Source organism: Cryptomeria japonica, chromosome 10, assembly GCF_030272615.1.
Source record: "Cryptomeria japonica chromosome 10, Sugi_1.0, whole genome shotgun sequence".
NCBI classification, from domain to species: domain Eukaryota; kingdom Viridiplantae; phylum Streptophyta; class Pinopsida; order Cupressales; family Cupressaceae; genus Cryptomeria; species Cryptomeria japonica.
In genome coordinates this window covers 349759853-349779438 of record NC_081414.1, presented here as the reverse complement: position 1 = coordinate 349779438, position 19586 = coordinate 349759853, and the positions used below count along the sequence as shown (strand labels likewise).

The 19586-nt window shown below is 32.7% G+C and overlaps 2 protein-coding genes across 2 annotated transcripts; both read right to left on the bottom strand.

The window, feature by feature from the left end:
• Positions 1-12666: 12666 nt before the first annotated feature.
• LOC131049738 (receptor-like protein kinase 5) lies at positions 12667-13803 on the bottom strand. Its single transcript, XM_057983801.2, has 2 exons — positions 13441-13803; positions 12667-13331 (listed from the first exon to the last, which is right to left on the bottom strand). Exons 1-2 carry the CDS (start codon positions 13730-13732, stop codon positions 12913-12915), a joined length of 711 nt encoding a protein of 236 aa, XP_057839784.2. The 5' UTR covers positions 13733-13803; the 3' UTR covers positions 12667-12912.
• Positions 13804-13827: 24 nt separating this feature from the next.
• On the bottom strand, positions 13828-19366 carry LOC131858976 (receptor-like protein kinase HSL1). Its single transcript, XM_059212479.1, has 3 exons — positions 19204-19366; positions 15053-15860; positions 13828-15004 (listed from the first exon to the last, which is right to left on the bottom strand). The coding sequence occupies exons 1-3, from the start codon at positions 19364-19366 to the stop codon at positions 13828-13830; spliced, it is 2148 nt and encodes a 715-aa protein (XP_059068462.1).
• Positions 19367-19586: the final 220 nt, after the last annotated feature.

The following is a 19586-nucleotide window of genomic DNA, read 5'->3' as shown; positions in this document are numbered from 1 at the left end:
AAGTCAATTTCTCATTAAATAATCAAAAAAAGGAAGGAGAAAAGAAATCAAATGGAGATAATCTTGAAAATCATATTAAAAATTGAAGAAAAATCTCAAAGAAAACAATTAAAATAATTAAATATCAAAATTGAATGAAATAGAGAATAAATCAGTTTTTCTAATTTTATCTTAATTTTAGTTCAATTTCCTTTAAAAGCAGCCAATCACATCAATTCACCTGGATTGTGCTTCCTCTTGGAAAATCTTGACCGCTCATCATCATTTGCTCTCAGCCATTGGTTTCTTTCTGAATTTTCTATAAATTTAGGCTCTCATCTCTCATTCAAGGATCCTAGAGAATATATTGTTATTATGTTGTTTTTGCTCTAGGTTCACTAAGATTTTGCATTGAGATATTTACATATTAGTTATTGCATCCTTATTAAATCATCTAGCTTAATATTTCTTAAATCATGTTGGATTAATCTTACATATCTAGCTTAAATCTTGCATTCATTTTGCTCAATTCATGCTCATATAGATTAAATCCTTCATTTAGGTGTTGTCTAGTCACTGGTATTGCATATAAAAATTTGATAGCAAGACTAAACTCGCATCTACTAGAAGGCAATAGGTCACTTTGTAATGGTTTATTGTTCATTATTGATTATTGATTTACTAACCATGCATCTAATGACTTAATTGAAGTGTTGTGTATTCAGATACAGATATAGATACAGGTCCACTTTTCACACACACAATCCCACACAATGAGTGTAACTCTCTTCTTTTCCTTGACCCCAGACCAAATCAAGGCTTTCTGAATTTTCTCAATAGCATCTGTAAATTTTCCTGGAATTTTGAAGAGGCTTAAAGCATAAACTGGAAGATTCTGGAGAGAAGATTTTAAAAGATGGATTTTTCTAGCTTGACTAAGAAGGGTACCTTTACAACCAGCCAGCTTCCTATTGAATCTATCAACAAGACTATTCCAGAACAACTCTAAAGGTTTCATGCCCAAAGGAAGACCCAGGTAAATAGAAGGGGGCTTTCCAATTTGGTACCCAAGGATCCGGGCCATCCTAATTTGTCTGTCCTTCGAGGTGTCGAAGAAGAAAACATAACTTATTTGATGTTGTTTATAACTAATTTATTTTGATTTTTTAGACTAATTCACCCCCCTTCTTAATCATGTTGTGTGTTCAAAAATTGGTATCAAAGAATAGGTTCGTCTTTGGGAAGCTTAACCGCTTGAGGTAGATCTGGAATAGTGCATGAAATTTATCTTAAAGCATTGATGTTTGATACAAATTTTCCTTATTGGAAGGATAAAATAGAATCTTACTTGGAGGCTTTACATAATGCAATCTGGGATATTATCCAAACTAGTTATACACCTCCTCTGAATAGACCTACAACTCTAGATGAACTTAAGGATCAAGAGACAAATGTAAAATCTATAATTGTACTTATTAGTTGTTTGAGTGATGCAGTATTTGGTAAATTTAAAGGGCCAAAAGAAGCTAAGGAGATATTGAACAAGTTGGGTTATGCACATGAAGGTGATCTTAAGACAAAGCAAGCTAGGTTGATGGATCTAAAATAGAAATATGAATGTTTAAGAATGACTGATGATGAAAGAATTGAGAACTACATACATAGAGTGAATGATACTAGTGAGACTATTCGAGTTGTCAATGGAACTCTAGAAGAAGGTGATGTCATAAGAAATATCTTGTTTACACTAACTAAACCCTACAAACCGAAGAAGTGTGCGATTGAATAATGTCATGATCTGAATAACAACTTGATTGATCAACTCATCAAAATATTATTTGTTTTTGAAATTGGAGAGATGAATGATACTAAAGCCTATAGGAAAGAAGTTGCATTAAACATTTCAAAAATATTAGAAGATGAATCGAAAACAAGTGAAAACCTAGATGAGATTGAAGAAAACTTTGTAAGAAGATTCAAGAGAGGATCTGTAAAGTATAAAGGTAATTTACCCTTGAAATAATTTAATTGTGGTATAATTGGCCATTATGCCTCTAAATGTATGTATAAGAAAGATTATAAAAAATCTAATGATGATGAAAAGAAAAGTAGATATATAAGACATGACTCTAAGAAAAGGACTGATGATATACACAAAGAGAAAAGGAGTTTATGTTATATGGAGACATATTCATCTGAGGATAAAGATGGTGAAGACTGGAATGAAGAATATTATTCTTGGCTATAGAAGAGAATAACAAGGATAGGTTTGGAAGACGGGAATGAAGATAATAGAAAGATAGCGAGAGAAAATATTGCACTGCATGCTAAGTTTGAACTGGGAGTGTGGATTATTGTTTCTGAATGTTCAAACCACATGACTAGAGATAAAGATAAGTTCATTAATATCAAGAAGTATTATGGTGGATCGGTGAAATTTGTAGGAGAGGAAGCTACACCTATTTGTGCAATACCTGAAGTTTCTCAATCGATAGTAAACATAAAACTAATGATGTTTCTTGTGTTGAAGTTTTGAGAAATAGTTTGTTGAGTGTTAGTTAGATGTGCAATTAGGTTATGGAGTTTTATTCAGTAAGACCAGTTGTGTGATTGAAAAAGAAAAAAATGGAAGAATAATAGAAGAAGGTATTAGAACAAATGGAAATGTTTATTTCAGAAAGGACAATAGTGGAAGTAGATGTTTCTTGACATAGAGTAGTGAATCCTAGTTATGGAATAAAAGTATCGGTTATATTAACTTTGACAACATGATAAAGATTAGTAATATTAAATCACTGAGAGATTTACCAAATATTATCATGTCTACTGATACTATGTGTAGGGAATGTCAATTAGGAAAGTAGACAAAGAGGAGTTTCAAGAACAAGGAGTGTTCCACTTCAAGACCCTTGGAGATGATTCATACCTATATTTGTGGCTCTACAAGGACAAAAGGACTTAATGTAGAAAGGTATTTTATGTTACTTATTGATTATTTTTCTAGGATGACATGGGTTACATTTTTTAAAGAAAAATCTAAAGCTTTTTAAAGATTTAAAGTGTTCAAATCAATGGTAGAAAATCAAGTTGATGCTAAAATCAAGTATTTAAGATCTAATAGAGGTAGAGAGTTTACTTCAAAAGAATTTAACAATTTTTGTGATAAATATGGTATTATAAGACACTTTTATGCTTCAAAACTTCCTCAATAGAATGGTGTAGTAGAAAGAAAGAATAAGATTGTTATTGATATGGCTAGAACTGTGATGAAGGATGCTAACCTAGCTAATGTATATTGGAAAAAATTTGTGCACACTATTATTTACATTCTTAATAGGGTATAGATAAGAGTAAATAATACTAAGACACTTTATGAGCGATAAAATGGGAAACATCCTACTGTAAAGTATTTAAGAATCTTTGGGAGTAAGTGCTATATTAGAATAGATAAAGATGATCTTGGAAAGTTTGATACTAGAGTAGATGAAGGAATATTCTTGGGATATGCTACAAATAGCAAAGACTATTAGTGTTGCAATAAGAGACTTGACAATATAGTGGAGAGACAAATGTGAAAGTATGTGAAGCATGGGATCAAACTGCCGCTAAACCCATAAAAGAAACTGAATTTAAGATTATTATTATTGTCCATGCAGAAGAAAAGATGAATCAAGAAGATGAAAATGAGAAAGAGACAAATGAAATTGAAGATGAAGAAGAAGAACCTGAGCAAGTGATTAAGACCCTAACAAAATATGTACAAAATAATCATTCAAAAGATCAAATAATTGAAGACAAAAACAAAGGAGTTCAAAAAAGAAGAAATGTTACAAAGGAAAATGAGTAAGAAAACTACATTTTTCTTTCACTAGTGAAACCTAAATCATATGAAGAAGCAAGAAAAGAAGAAATTTGGGTCAAAGCAATGGAAGAAAAATTGAATCAGATACAAAAGAATTAGACTTGAGCATTAATACCTAGACCAGTGGACAAAAATGTGATAGGAACTAAGAGGGTATTCCAGAACAAACTAAATGAACAAGGACAATTTACAAGGAACAAAGTGAGATTGTTATGTAAAGGCAATTGACAAGTTAAAGGTATAAATTTTAAGAAAACCATTTCTCCCATAGCGAGGATGGAATCTATAAGAATGTATTTCTTTTTCTACTTATAATAATTTGAAGGTATATCAAATGGATGTTAACTCAACATTTCTAAATGGAGAACTAGAAGAAGAGGTATACATTGAGCAACCAAATCAATTTAGATTGTTAGAGGATCCAAATATGGTTTGCATGTTAAAGAAGACATTGTATGGATTCAAACAAGAACCTAGAGCTTGGTATGCTAGATTAGATAGATATTTGTTACAAGAAAACTTTAAGAAATGTACTACAGAGAACAATCTCTATTTCAATGTTGAAGGTAAGAAGTTGTTGATTGTTGTTATCTATGTTGATGATATTATATTTGGAGGAAGTGATGGTTTGTGTAAAGAGTTTGTAGAAGAGATGCAAAAGGAATTCTAAATATCAATGATTGGTGAGATGTCATTCTTTCTTGGTCTACAAGTTACTTAGTTGGAAGATGGAATCTTTATTTCTCAAGCTAAATATGTCAAAGAGATTTTAAACAAGTTTTATATGGAGAATTGTAAATCGCTTACTACCCCTTTAACGATTGGTTGCAAATTAAGCAAAGAGGATTCATCTTCAAATGCTGATAAGAAGAAGCACATATCTATGATTGGATGAATGTTATATCTAACTACCTCTAGACCAAATATTATGTAGGTTGTATGTTTAGTTTCAAGATTTAATTCTAATCCAAAGAAATCACACGAACACGTAGTGAACAGGATTTGTAGGTACTTTAAAGGGACTCGGGATTTTGGTCTTTTGTAAAAGAATCATTGAGATTTCATGTTGAAAGAATATATAGATGTTGATTGAACCAAAAGCATTTATGATAGGAAAAGTACTAGTGGTGGTGCATTATTATTGGGAGACAGATTGGTTTCATGGCTAAGTAAGAAGAAAGACTCAATATCTTTATCTACTGCAAAAGCAGAATACATTGTGTGGCAACATCTTGTTGTACTCAAGTTATGTGGACGAAATAGACTCTTAAATATATTAGAGTGTTATATGATCAAGCTATTCCTATTATGTGTGATAATACTAATGCTATAAATATTTCAAAGAATTTGGTAATGCATTCAAGAACTAAACCTATCTCAAACCATTATCATTCCTTAAGAGAGAAGGTTGCACAAAAGGAAGTATGATTAGAATAAATTTCTACAAAAGACTAAGTAACAAACATTTTCACTTAATCATTGGCGAAGAATACTTGTGAGTATTTAAGGAAAAAATAGGGGTTATTGACCCTCCTTTCTCTAACTAGATGCATTTATAGTGGTGTATCAATTTAGGTGGAGATTCAATGATTACCCTTAATCTCCTAGATTGATGTTTTTACTTCCCTTAGGGGAATCCATGGTGTGTGTTAGTCAGTATGCCATGCAATGCCATGTGTCTTTGATGTCAAAGTGGGAGAAAGTTGTGAGATTTGTGGAGAGATTTGTTGTAATATTTATTGAGAGGGTTGTTGTGATATTTGTTTGAATATGCAACTAATGTTCAAGTGTTACCATCAATGACATAGGGGGAGATTGTTGGAAGAATGAGCTTACAATATGGTTTTCATTGATGTCAAACTTGGTTATTTTGATGGATTTTCTTCTGGATATTCTTTTGGTTGTTGTGGTTGTGATTTGTGTTGTATATTGAGTTTGGCATTTTTGGTGTTGGTTGTGGTATTTTGATTTAGATAGTTATTTTTGTTCTCTAGCAGTTTGTTTGCCATATTGGTCCACAAAGTCTTTAGTGGCCTCCAAATATGTTGCAGATTATGTTGGGGTTTCATGGACATGATTTTATGGCTCATGTAGTATTCTCAGTTTGCTTCTCTGGTGGATTCTTTGTTCTACAAGAGAGCTTTGTTAATTTATGTCCAAAATATTTAGTTTTGTTATGATCTAATGTGTCTGATTGAGTTATCTTGATTGGATCATTTTCCTTTGGTTTGGATATGCATTGGAGGTTGTATTAAGAATTTTTTATGGGTCTCATCATGGTGTGTGGAGATTCGTATGAGGTATTTTGCATCAGAAGATGCTCATTGGCTGACTTTTTGCTATGTCTACACATTACATTTGGTAACAAATTTGGAGAATGTATTAGCATGTGCATATTTTTGGGTTCATCTTTGAGGGGTGTATTATGATGTGTTTTGGCTCCTTCTTTCTCTTGGAGTGAATCGCTTTGAGTATTTTTAGTTCGGTGGCTTATTTTGTGTAATAATATTTGTTATGTTCTTGGCTGACCCTAAATTAAGTTTCAAATGATCTATCTCTTATTTATGGAGTGTGGTTCAAGGAGAAGTTGTATGATGGATTGTGTGTGAATTGATGAGTAGAGTATCCGAATGATGTGCAAGTAGATTTGAGATTGTAGAAGTGTAAAAGTTAGAGTTTTGAAGGTGATATATTCATTGAGGCGGTGTGTTTTCGTAGTGATGATTATTAGAGATGTTTGTCATGATGTTGGTTGCTTGATCTAGTAGTTCAAGGATAATTTCATGTTCAGGAGATCCTTCTCAATTTTAGTTCTACTATTTCCTTTGTTGCTAATTGACAATGAGTCCTTTGACAAGAAATTATATCTTTCCATGAAGCAGTTAGACTCGATTCTACAAGTTTTTGTATCTTTCCCCAAGGTAGTGTTCCTTAGCCTTGTAAGTCCATCAGCTATTGTTTCTCCTTGGCAGTGTGCCTAAAACTTTGTAATCATTCATATTCTAATTGTGAGTTAGATTGTGACCATGGTTTTTCCATGTTTAGGTTTTCCACATAAATTTGGTGTTTGTGTATTGATGGTTGATGTTCATATGTTGATGATTGATATGTTGTTGCTTTGTTATTTGATGTTATTTTTAACTAATCTATTTTGAATTTTTAGACTAACTCACCCCCCCTCTCAATCTCATCGTGTGTTCAACATGTTTTTTGGAGTAAATTCAAGTGGTGTTCTATTGTGATGGACTTCCCTAGTAGGTCATCTACATATTCTTCCTTGATGTTGTGAATAGGTCATAAATTTTAGAATACACAAGGAATAGAAGAAGAGAATATTATTCCTTAATAAGACACTTAGATATTGTGAAGCTCAATATCCCAAACAACTCTTTATTCTCCTTATAGATCTAAAACTACCCAAGGATCAAGTAGCACCAAATCTATCCTAGACTACCAATAAATTACAAGCTAAAAGAGGATTATTACGTCAACTAGCTGAAATTTTATTTCCTTTATTTTTAAAAAAAATTATTTTATTCATGATCTTGTCATATGGGTTCATCTCATAATGTATATAATACACTAATTATATATATTAACCACATTGTGTTGTGCTACAAAATGGGGTTGTCTTATCCATATTCCTATCATGCATTCTCTATCTACCAATATCTAGTACAAGCTTGATCATTGATGTATTTATAGGATTTTTTTGATTGTGTAATATATATATATATATATATATATATATATATATATATATATATATATATATATATATATATATATATATATATATATATATATATATATGGCATAGAGTATGAAAGGTATGATAAAGAAAAGACCTACTTCAGTTCTTATATCATGACTAATAAAATTTGAGATCAACTTGTTATGAATGTTACAATTTGTAATTCTAATTTTGCAATGTTTGAGTTCACTAGAATTTTTTATATTATTTGAGTTGCTAATTAATTTGTTAAATAAAGACCATATAGTAAATGTGAATCTATGTTATATTAATACTAACTAACTTATACCCAACTAACTTAGACCAAATAATTTAAACTAAAAAATAAAAGTAGATTAAAATAATAAAATAATAAATCTTGATCTTTCACTAGATGTCATTAGCCAAGAGAGATTGGAAAACAAAAGTTTGAATAAACTTTACGTTTAGAATAATGATAGTTTTGTCACTAATATAAATGGCCAAATTGTCTTGACACCTTAGACATTGTGAAGGCCTATTGGAAGGTGTTTTGAATGGTTAAAAAGATTGAACAAAAAAATTCCTAACAATAAAATGAGCTATGAAATTCAAAATAAACATATGGAGTTTCCTAGACAATGTGTAAGCAATGTATTACACCAAGGATAGACAAAGATGCCTTAATTCAAGGATTTATATGGATACTGTTAAAATAAAAATTTCAATTTATTTATCTTTTTTGTGTCTAAAGATACTATCTCTCCACTTTTTTTATGACAAAGAGAAGGTGAAGGTAAAAGGATTACAAAGAGGAAAATGTTGTTATGGATAAGTACATGAAAATAAGTGACAAAAAGGGGAAACAGGCCACTATTTTTCTTTCTAAAATTAGCTAATTATAAATTTGTTTGAGCTTGCACTAAACATTTGAAGACGCAATAACAATAATTCTAGAGTATTTGTGTTGGAGATCAAAGAAAATCTCCAATCTACAAACAAATAATCATTCATAAAAAATGATAAAATTATTATATTGCAATGGCTTATAAATTCTTTCAACCATCTAAATTTTACCCATAATAACGTAACAACTAACAACTAACTAGCAACTAATCCTATAATAAGTACCACTTTCTAACACTTGCTTTAGTGTTAACATAAAAAAATTCATAATTACCCCACTTCAATTAAAAAAATCACATTTGATATCAATTTTCACTATAACCCACATCCTTTTTACATAATTGCTCAATTGCAAAGAAATTAGCATTCCTTTATATCTTGTATGAATGAACTCAATCATTCAATATCTTCTTGACACAAATCTCCTCTAGCCTAAAATCAATTTATAGAAGGAAAAGAGAGGCAATACAAGCAGGAAATGTGTTATTTGCAATAAGAACTATTTTTTTATAACCATTGTTGGCACTTCTACAAGGGTTTTAGTCCCACAACCATATCGAAATTAATTGAATAGCAGATTATTTTTGGATCTGTTTCATGCATATTCTTATTGAATTGTTATCAAACCATATCAACAACTAGATCGATACTACCATGCTTGTGATCCACAAACTTGGCCCTTCCAAGCCAATCCCCAAGACAGATTTCTGGTTTTGTTGGTGAGCTCGAGTGGAAGTGCTTTTGAAATGAAGAACGATGCTATATGCTTGTGACATTAGGTTTACAACATTTTTGCCTTAACTACCTTAACTTATGCCATTAGAGGGATAAAGTTGAAATCTCTTTGGTTGCTCTATCTTTGGATCAATGATATCTACTAGATGGAGCAATATCAATGGTTGGCTTGTCTTTCTAGATGTCTGAATGAACAAAAGTTATCCTTGTCCAAACTTCCTTTGTTTGGAGATTCCATTGCACTATAGACAGAGATAAACTTCCTTTGTTTGGAGATTCCATTGCACTATTGTCTCTTTCAAATTGCAAAATAGTCACGACCTCAACACAATCAAAGTGCCTTCTCATCTTTTGAAAGAATCTAGAATTTGGCTTGCCCGTGTCATGAAGATTTTAGTAGGCAATGCTTGCGCAGTTGCTATTATGGCCTACAAGAAACCCAAACCCATAAAGGTTTCTGTAGATTACAATCTCTCATATTTGTTTTCAACCAAAAGCCATTATGAAATCTCATCAACTAACATTTTCGCCCACCTTCACATACATATAAGAATCTTCAAATCATTCATTGAGAAGATCCACATGGAAATTATTAACAAGAGCTTTTGATGGATAACAACCAGAAAACTAAGTTTAAGAATGAAACATATTTTGTGCAATGTTTGTGTAGTTTCTATTATGGACTACAAGGAACCCATCAGGGATTGTGTGGATTACAATCTCTCATATTTGTTTGCAACCAAAAGCCATTATGAAATCTCATCGGCCAACATTTTTGCCACCTTCACATATATAAAAATCTAAAAAATCCTTCGTCCACAAGATCCGCATGGAAATTATTCGTGATAGCTTTTGATGGATAGCAACCAGAAAACTAAATTTAAGCATGAAATTTAATGAACAAAATAGAGGGAAAAACTATGGAAGGAATGCGAAAATGGGGGAGAAAGATGATGTACATGAATGGTTGATGTCAATGATTTCTTTGCAAGGACCATGGGGTCCCAATGATAAAACATGCAAGAAGGGTGGACACTACAAACTCTAGTTTTTCGCACGAGGTGCATTAGATCTTGCTAGTCTTTTGTTTGTATTGCTTGACTTTACAAGTGAACACAAAAAAATATAATGGCATTGCAAAGGAGTGCAAGATCTGTAACACAAGGCATGAGTGGAGTGAAAATTATAGAGGCCTCTTTCAAAACCTACTCTGATACCAAATGTTGGATAATTGAAAAAATCTCAAATCTACAAACAAATATTCATATCAAAAATGATAAAACCATTACATTATAATGGTTTATGAAGCCTTTCAAAAATCTAACTACCCATAATCACCTAACAACTAACAACTAACTAACAACTAATTCTTTGTTAAGCACTATTTTCTAACCGCTTCAAACTTAGTTTACAAACTACTAAATAAATATAAAAATATTAGTAAAGGAAAATAAGAGTAAATATGCTTCAAATAGAAAAAATATATTCTTAGCAAGTTGAGAAAGTGTGAAATAATTTGGTAGTAATTTTATTAAATATTATTATACAATGAATAAATTCAAAGATATTAAGGTTGAAAATGCTAATGAAGATTGAAAAGAGACATTAAATGGGGTAAATTATAAGTCTAATCTTTTAAACTTATTATGCAAAAATATTGAAAAGAAATGAACAAGGGTAATTTTTGTGAGAAAAATACATAATCATATTTTAAGGAACATGAAATGGCTTGCATTTAATGTTCCTCAAAACATAATCAATCTTGAAAAACATGAAATGTGATTGCATTTTATGTTCCTCAAAATGTGATTGTGTTTTTAAAGTCAGAGAACATGATTGCAATACATCTTCGTATTTTCCAAGTCATAATCTAATCATGTTATTCAACTTTTTAATAATGTGAGCATATGATGGCCAAATCACTCATTTAGCTAGTTTTTTTTGTACCACATTCTGGTTCATATACCCATATGTTACTTTGATTCACGGTTTTTTTTTGCTTAAATGAACTCACTAGTTTTAGCAAATAGACAATTGTAAAACCATCATAATTGTGGTTAAGTGTCATGATGATTCTAAGACATTGTCACAAATAATTTCATCATTGCACAAATAATGCAATCATTTCTATGGAGGATCACTAATTTTTCCATTGGGAAAATTGAAGTTTGGTGAGGTATAATGACTACCAAAAGGTATATAGGATAAAGGGGATCGAGAAAGACATGAACTAACAAGGAAACATGACTAAAAGGACTTTGTGGGTATTGTAACTGACCATTATTTTATGGCTAAATGTTGTTTTAAGTCTCACAAATTATAATTGGACTCAAAATATTTGAGCCATGCAATATTGTGAAAGAATGTATACTATAGGAATGGAACTCACTATTTAAGAAATTGTAAAGTCTGTATTGGCACCACACCTCCAAATTAGAACTCAAAATCAAATAATCTTTAATTTAAATCTACATCAAAAATAAAAAATAAAAAATCTTATGAATTTATGCCCACACCAATGTTCACCTTTTAAGTATCTTATACTATAAGACATGAGGGTATACACATAGGTACTATATTGTGATATATTAGTACTTATAACCAAATACTTATTATATTTTGATCCAAAGCAAAAGATCAAACTTGGTCTTCAATAAAGAACTCACTTCTAAAGAAATTTACAACATACTAACCGGTTGGCTTAAATCACACACACTAAGCTTTAACTTCTAAGCTTAAAAATATTAAACATTCAAAATTAGCTGACATTCTCTAATCTTAATATGTTGCTTAGTGTGTGTGGTTTAGGGCTGGCCCATATTAGCAAAAATAAGTCATTTAATGGAGTAATGAATGTAAGATGTATATTTAGAAATTAAACTATGAAATTAGAAAGCAACTACATTGTTCTAAATCTGAGTCTATTTCAAAAAATTAAACATAGGTTTTTAATAAATAACTCTTTTGTAATAAAATTTTTTTACACATTTTAAAATACTTTCCCAAACACTTAAACTACTCAAATACTTATAATACAATTTTAAACTATTATTGAACATCAAATAATTTAATAATCAAAAATATTATTTTAAAAGTTAAAACAATTATTTATCATTTTTTAACATAAATAAACTACAAAATCATAATAAGTTATTTAACTATTAAATATTTAAATGGAATGTAATTATACAATTTAAATAAGACACAAACTGCTGTAGATTTTCTATTCTTTTAGTTTACTCTTGTCTAAATTTGACAATTCAATAAAGATAAGATATGGATAATTGTCAAAGATCGTTTGATTTAATGACAAAATCTATATTATAAAAACGTGAATGATACTAGATCAATTCTCTTACACTATATATATATATACAATTCTCACTAGAAATGTTTTTTCTATTTTTTATTGTCCCTTACACACAGAAGAAAACCCCTTCATTATATACAATTCTCACTAGAAATGTTTTTTCTATTTTTTATTGTCCCTTACACACAGAAGAAAACCCCTTCATTCTCACTCTCGGAGCCTTTTCTTGAAATTCTTTGCGGATATCGAGATATTATTTTATCCGTTGTCCCCACCGCACGCCTCTAACATCTCCACCACTTGTCTCCTACAAGGCCCCTGGTATGACTCTCTCCTCGTGCAAACGTCTGGACAACTTTTCTTTATATACATCGCCAACGTCTGGACTACTGTTGGCTTTTGAGTCCGTTAATGTGAAAAGTAAATCACTTCGTTCTCACTCTCGGAGTGTTTACTTGAAACCCTTTCCAGATGTTGAAATACTATTTTACCCCTTCTCTCCTTACAATTGTCCCCACCGCATTTCTCCAACATTTCCACCACTATTCTCATACAAGGCCGCTGCTCTGGCTCTCTGTTCGTGCAAACCAAACCCACACGTAAGACGCGTAGCATTTGTTCTATGCAATTGTCTTCAATTATTCGCTCATCCAACACTTCTCTCTCTTCTCCCATCCAAATTCTGTTACGTATCCAACCCACGATGTCCACGCCTTCCCCATACTCCGCCTCACCCGTCGCTTTCCTCCCGCTCACCAGCTCTAGCACAACCACTCCGAAGCTGTACACGTCACTTTTCTCGTCCACCCTTAACCTGTCAACATATTCTACACACCAAAATTTGCGCCACAGGAAAAAATTAAAAAATGAGATAATCTCTCCAGGAAAGCTAAAAATACTAGAAGTTGAAGGAAAGAAAAGTGTTTGAACACGTACCTGGGGCTATATATCCATGCGACCCGACATAGCCAGACACCGTATACTCATGGCCCAACCTATCAATCACTCTGGATACGCCAAAATCTGCAATTTTAGCTCCAAAATCTCCGTCCAGCAAGATGTTGCTGGATTTCAAATCCCTGTGCAATATTGGAGGGAAGCAATCATGATGCATATAACTCAGCCCGCGAGCCGCGTCAAGAGCGATCTGATAACGTTTCGGCCATTGCAGCGGCGTTTGCTGTCCTGGGCCACCGTGCAGAGGATCGAACGGACTACCGTTGGGCATGAACTCGTATACCAATAGCTTGAAATAGGAAACTTCACTTGAAATGCAGCAGATAAGCTTTACAATGTTGTTGTGCCGGATGAGTCCCAATGTATTCACCTCCACTTCCCCATTTTTATTCTTTCTTGCTGCTCACCTTTTCTCCTAAAACTTCCTGTGAATCTGCTCACGTTCCGGATCTTCTTAACGGCTACCGATTGCCCGTTGTGGAGAGTGACCTTGTAAACTTTTCCAGCACCTCCGGATCCAATCACGTTACTCTCCTTCAAATTGTGGAGGATGTATAGCTCTTTCACATCTGTCGAGTGGAATGGAGTTAATTTCCACGATGGCGTGCTTCTTGGCTTCCTGGAAATCGAGCAACAACGGCAAATGGAGCACAAGGTCACGGCCACTAGTAAAAGCAAAGGCGGTAACAGGATAGAAGCTAAACTCTGAGGTGATAGCGTATGAGGAGAAGGACACGGAGGTAGCATCAAATTCTGACCCCCGCATAGCTTCGCATTTCCCAGAAAACCCTCCTTGTAAGCCGGAATGTCGAGAGACTCAGGAATGCGTCCAGACAAGTCATTGTTGGATACATTGAAAACACTCAGTTTCAGGCGTCCTGATTCGCGCGGAATACCACCAGAAAGCAAATTGTTTGACAGATCAAGACTGTTCATGATGTCGTTCAAAGCTGCAGCGATTTCGCCTATAAGTAGATTGTGACCCAAATTGAGCTGACTGAGCTTCCTTAGCAACGTTATTTCCATGGGAATTTTTCCTGACAGAAAATTATGGTCCAGCTGCAGAGTACTGACCAAACTTAAGGCCCCAATCTCATGAGGAATGGGCCCTGACAACTGGTTGTTACTGGCTTCAAATACTTGAAGTTTTGTCAGCTTTCCGAATTGTATAGGTATTCTTCCTTCGAACCGGTTGTTGCTTATGTTCAACCAACTCAGATTCTTCTCTTTGCCAATTGCAGCTGAAATCTGGCCTTCAAGCGTATTGTTGCTGAGAAGCAATTCCTTGAGATTGGAAGAATCCCACAGTCCAGGAGGAATCTCGCCGCTCAGATGATTGTTCTCGATGTACAGATACCCTAGAGAATTGCAGTCTTGAAAAGACGAATGCAGACTACCACTGCAATTGTTTGAAGAGGCAGTAAAGGTATAGAGCGCTCCTCCCCGACACAGATTATTTGGCAGAGGGACTTCCAATTCGTTTCCCAACACATCAACAGCAATGAGATTGGAGAATGTACCCAAACTCTGAGGCAACCATCCGCTGAGCTTGTTGCCGAACAGCTTCAAGAAACTCAAGTACCGTAGCTACCCGAGCTCAGCAGGTATCTCTCCTGTAAGCCGATTGCTGGACAGTTGTAGATAATTCAGATATGTGAGATTGGCGACTCCATCGGGTATTGCACCGCAAAGTTTATTGTCGGTAAAATCCAAGATGGACAGGCTCCTCAGTTGACCAATGTTAGCCCGAATTTGCCCAGACAAATTGTTGTCATAGAGAAGCAATAATGTCAAATTCTCAAGAGCCAATAAACTGGTAGGAATAGCACCAGAGAGATGATTCCACGACAAATCCAACTCCTCCAGCCGTGTTAAATTGCCCAAGAAATTGGGGATTCGGCCCACAAGACTACAGTTTTGTAGAAATAACTGCTGCAGTTGCTTTAAATTGCCAAGCTCTGTGGCTAGCACACCAGGACGCAGAGGATTATTGTCAAACGTGAGGTTCTTCAGAGACTTTAATTCCCCGACAAAATTAGGAAATTCGCCACTCAAACTATTTTCGTGGAAGAAGAGAGCTTCGAGCTTTGGCAGCATTCCGAAGGCTGGAGGAATGGAGCCACTGAAACTATTATTTGCCAAGTTCAAGATTCTCAACTCGCTCAACTCGGAGATACGAGTGGGCAGCGTTCCGGCAAAGTGGTTGCTCGACAAATCGAGCTTGTGCAAACGCTTGCAATGAAAGAGGCCAATGGGGAAAGGACCAGTGAAAGCATTGCGTTGGAGAGTCAAGGCGGTGAGATTAGAGAGGGCACATATAGCGGAAGTGAGGTTGCCAGAAATGGAGGCCCCACTGAGATCAACAACGGTAACGGTGTTGAAAGTATCACAGGAGATTCCTGTCCAAGCACATGGATTTTGGTGAGACTCATTTCAGTCGCTCAAAGCATTTCGCTTGTCCCTCCAATTTCCCTTTTTTATTTTAAGGAGAATGAAGCCGTCTTGGGAGAGTGAAGTGCAGTAGAGAAGCAACTGTAAGAAGGTGAGAATGCAGCAAAAGAAAGTGAGAGCGCGAATGTGCATCATTGGTGCCATAATATGTTTTAGCAAAAGAAAACGCTCTACTTGCAGAAATGTCGGAAAAGCTCTTTCAGATTTATATGCCTCGTCAATACATTTTCTTTCTCACTTCCAACGAATATTGGAAAGGAGGGAGAAAATTTTGTACCACCTTCACGGAAATATTCCCTAAACGACTCCCACTGATTAGTGCGCTCTTTAAGCCAGGGATTTGATGGTGTGTGGAGCGATTTTAGACTGTATATAATATCAAAATTTATTAGATTGGATATTCTGGATGCAGCTAATCTGGTTTCAAAACAGTTGACTAATTTTGTGTTACACATAGTTGAAAAATAAAAGATGCAGCTAGTTCTGTTGAGCACAACCGATATCTCTAATTTTCAACTTACCTTCGTGTGTTATGAGGAAATCGTGACGTTGTTGGAGCCAGATATTTTAACTTGTCAACTCTTATATAATTAATAACTTAACTATCTTGTCTTCAGACATGCAGTGCCATGGTCAGAATACTTTGTTTGTAAACTTGCCACCAAGGTTCAAATCCCTGTTTGTGGTCTCACTTGTTCATAGCTCTAAGTCAAAAACATTTTTCATGGAGCTAGAGGTTGTGTCATGCCAGCGTCATTATTTTGAAACTTTTTTTATTTGTGTAAAATTTGAAAACATTTAATGTTATTATTGTTTAATAATTTTTTAAATTTATTTTTATACATATACATTTTAATACTAGTGTGAATTTACAATTAAAGAGATAAGAAAAGTTGTTACCATTACACGAAGATAAATAAATTTAATATTGAACTATAATTTGTAAGTAATATCCCAATTCATCACATTACTAGATCGTGATCTTAATTCTCTTTGATTTAAAAATAATATTGTTTGAAAGTATAAAAATATATTGAAATGTTTTACTATAAATTAAGCTTTTATATTTGAATGTGTAATTCTAGAAGAAATTAAAATTTGTAGTTTTCTATCCTCGATTACTAGATTCAATAGAATTGTATAAATGTGAGATGGTCAATAGTACTATTTTTTATTTCAAATCTCTCATCAATCTAAGAAACCTGTTTCTCCAAAAGTTCCACTATAGTCTATAATCTATATCCATCTAGTTTCAAAAATAACAATTATAGTATAGATCCATTTTCCTTTTTTCTTTCAAGTAGTTTCAAAATTGTATTGTAGGCTCTTTGACATATGCTCAAGCTAAAGACTCTAAAATTTTAAAAGTGAAGGGCATTGTAAGATCTTTGATAGATGTTGTTTGAAAAAATTATTATGTTCTTAAACATCAAGTGAACAACATTTAGGTGATCAAACCATCAATAAAAAATTCATCTGATATGTAGGGGTGACCATCAATTTATAGGTCTATTGTGTAGAGAGAGAAAGAAAAAAAATGAAATATGTTACTAATCACTAAAAGTGAGAGTGTGAATGAATTGCTACAAGCAATGTTAGATCTTTGTATTCTAAATGTCAAAATCACTTTTTATCCACTATTTTTTTTAAATATGCCAAATGAGTCTACTTATATTGCTCACAATGTATCTTGAAAATATTTCAAACTTATATATTGTTATGGACTCACCTTGTACATTTCATTCTCACATATATGGATGCAACCATAAAAAAACAATACATTCAAACATAAGAAAAAAAAATCTATGACAATAGAATGCTCTAAGAATTTGACAATATCAAAAAAACAATGTCTTGTAACAAACATAAATAGTAAGTATAGTAGTATCTTATTATAGAGCTTTTAAACACTTATTATTATTTATTTATACTAATTATTCCTTATTGCAAGTGTAATGTTAACTATTATGTGCATTGAAGTGCTAACTCCACATTCATCCAATTAATATTTTATTTAAATAAGAATTATATAATTGTTATTATTTTTTTGATGTGAGATATGATAAACATGCAAACTAAAGGAAAAAAAAAAAAAGAGTTAAGATGGTAAAAATTTCTTTTAATTATTGTTGATATGTGTGTTCTCATTATTGTTTAGTGGTATCTAAGGTAGTAAAATTATCGAGAGTGAAAATGAATAGGATGTTTAATTATGAACAAAGTTAATGTGAAACAAGGTGGACAATTAGGTATAGTTAATGTAGGAAAACTTATTTAAAATAGTCATTGTTGTGTTTATTAAACAAAAGAGGAAAATATGAAATAGACACTTTTCATCTCTAAAGTAAAATTTATGTTTTATGGTTTTTCTTTTATTTTTGTTAATTCATAGGTAAAGTAGATATTTTATATTTCATTTCAAATAAATTTTTTATTTTTATTTTTTGTATTCAATTAGTTATATGTGCAAGGATTTTGTTTATATAATTGGTATGCAACACTTTAACTTTAAAAATAATCTATTAACATTAATAAATTATTAGGAGCTTTATATGCTGTTGGTATTAATAACTTTTTCAAGTTTTTAATTTTTTTAATATTAAAAAATATATAGTTCATATTTTTTTAAGTTTAATAGCATGTTATTGTAAATTACATCAAATCACCATTTTGAAATACACATTTTTAATCTTTTTATAAATTTTATGGGTGAAGAAATATAATTTGGTTGTTAAAATGTTTCATTAATATCTCTCTTGGTAAATAATAGTTTTTAACATTATGGTAACATTTTATCTATATTTAGCTGAACAATATCACTAGAGATGAAGTTTTAGCATTTAAAAGGATGATTTGTAAATATTTATGTACCTAGAATATTTGAGTATAGTATATGGGCTAAATACATTTAGAAATATGTGTTGTACATCTTTCATCATAAAATAATATTTAATTATGGTGCATCTTTCAAATGCATATACCACATGGGAGGCAATTTCGAGATCACTTGTAAGTTTTGATTAGTGTAAAATAGGCTTTATAGGGACCCAAAACCGATAGAAAAAGAAACAAACTTTAAAGAAAACAAGGTCTCAAAACCCAGAGATTAAACAATTTCTTTCAACATTTGAACAGTCTTAACATTTTTCTCAATAAAATCTCAATTGATATCAGCTAGCTACTCCATATCACTGGCTTTCACATTCTTACCTTTATCCCTGCTTTGAGTGCGAGTTGAAGATCCTTGATTAGTCTAGGGCTCGTCATCCTGGATGGGCTCCTTCACCTTACCTTTTTCATGAACTAAAATTGAGGGGGGGGCATGAGTGGACGAAGGGGAAATATTAAGAGATTGAGCCTTTTCATTTGGCCTTTGAAGGCCCTTTGTGCTATTGTTTTTGGCAATTCTGTTAACTATAATGATAGCTCTCAGCTTCTCATTGACCTTATCCATAGCCACCTCTAGGTTCATTATTTTTTCTTCATGATCATTCTTCGTGGGTTTAACCTCTTTCACTAGTTTCTAACTTAGCTCAAGTAGGTTGTTCGAGGAGGGGGAGTTCAAGGTATTCTATCCTATTATAAGGTAATTGATCCTACTTTTCAAAGGTCAAAGATCTTTATGACCACCCAATTGAAAAAACTTGGTTTTCCTTCCATAGCCACCTTCACCA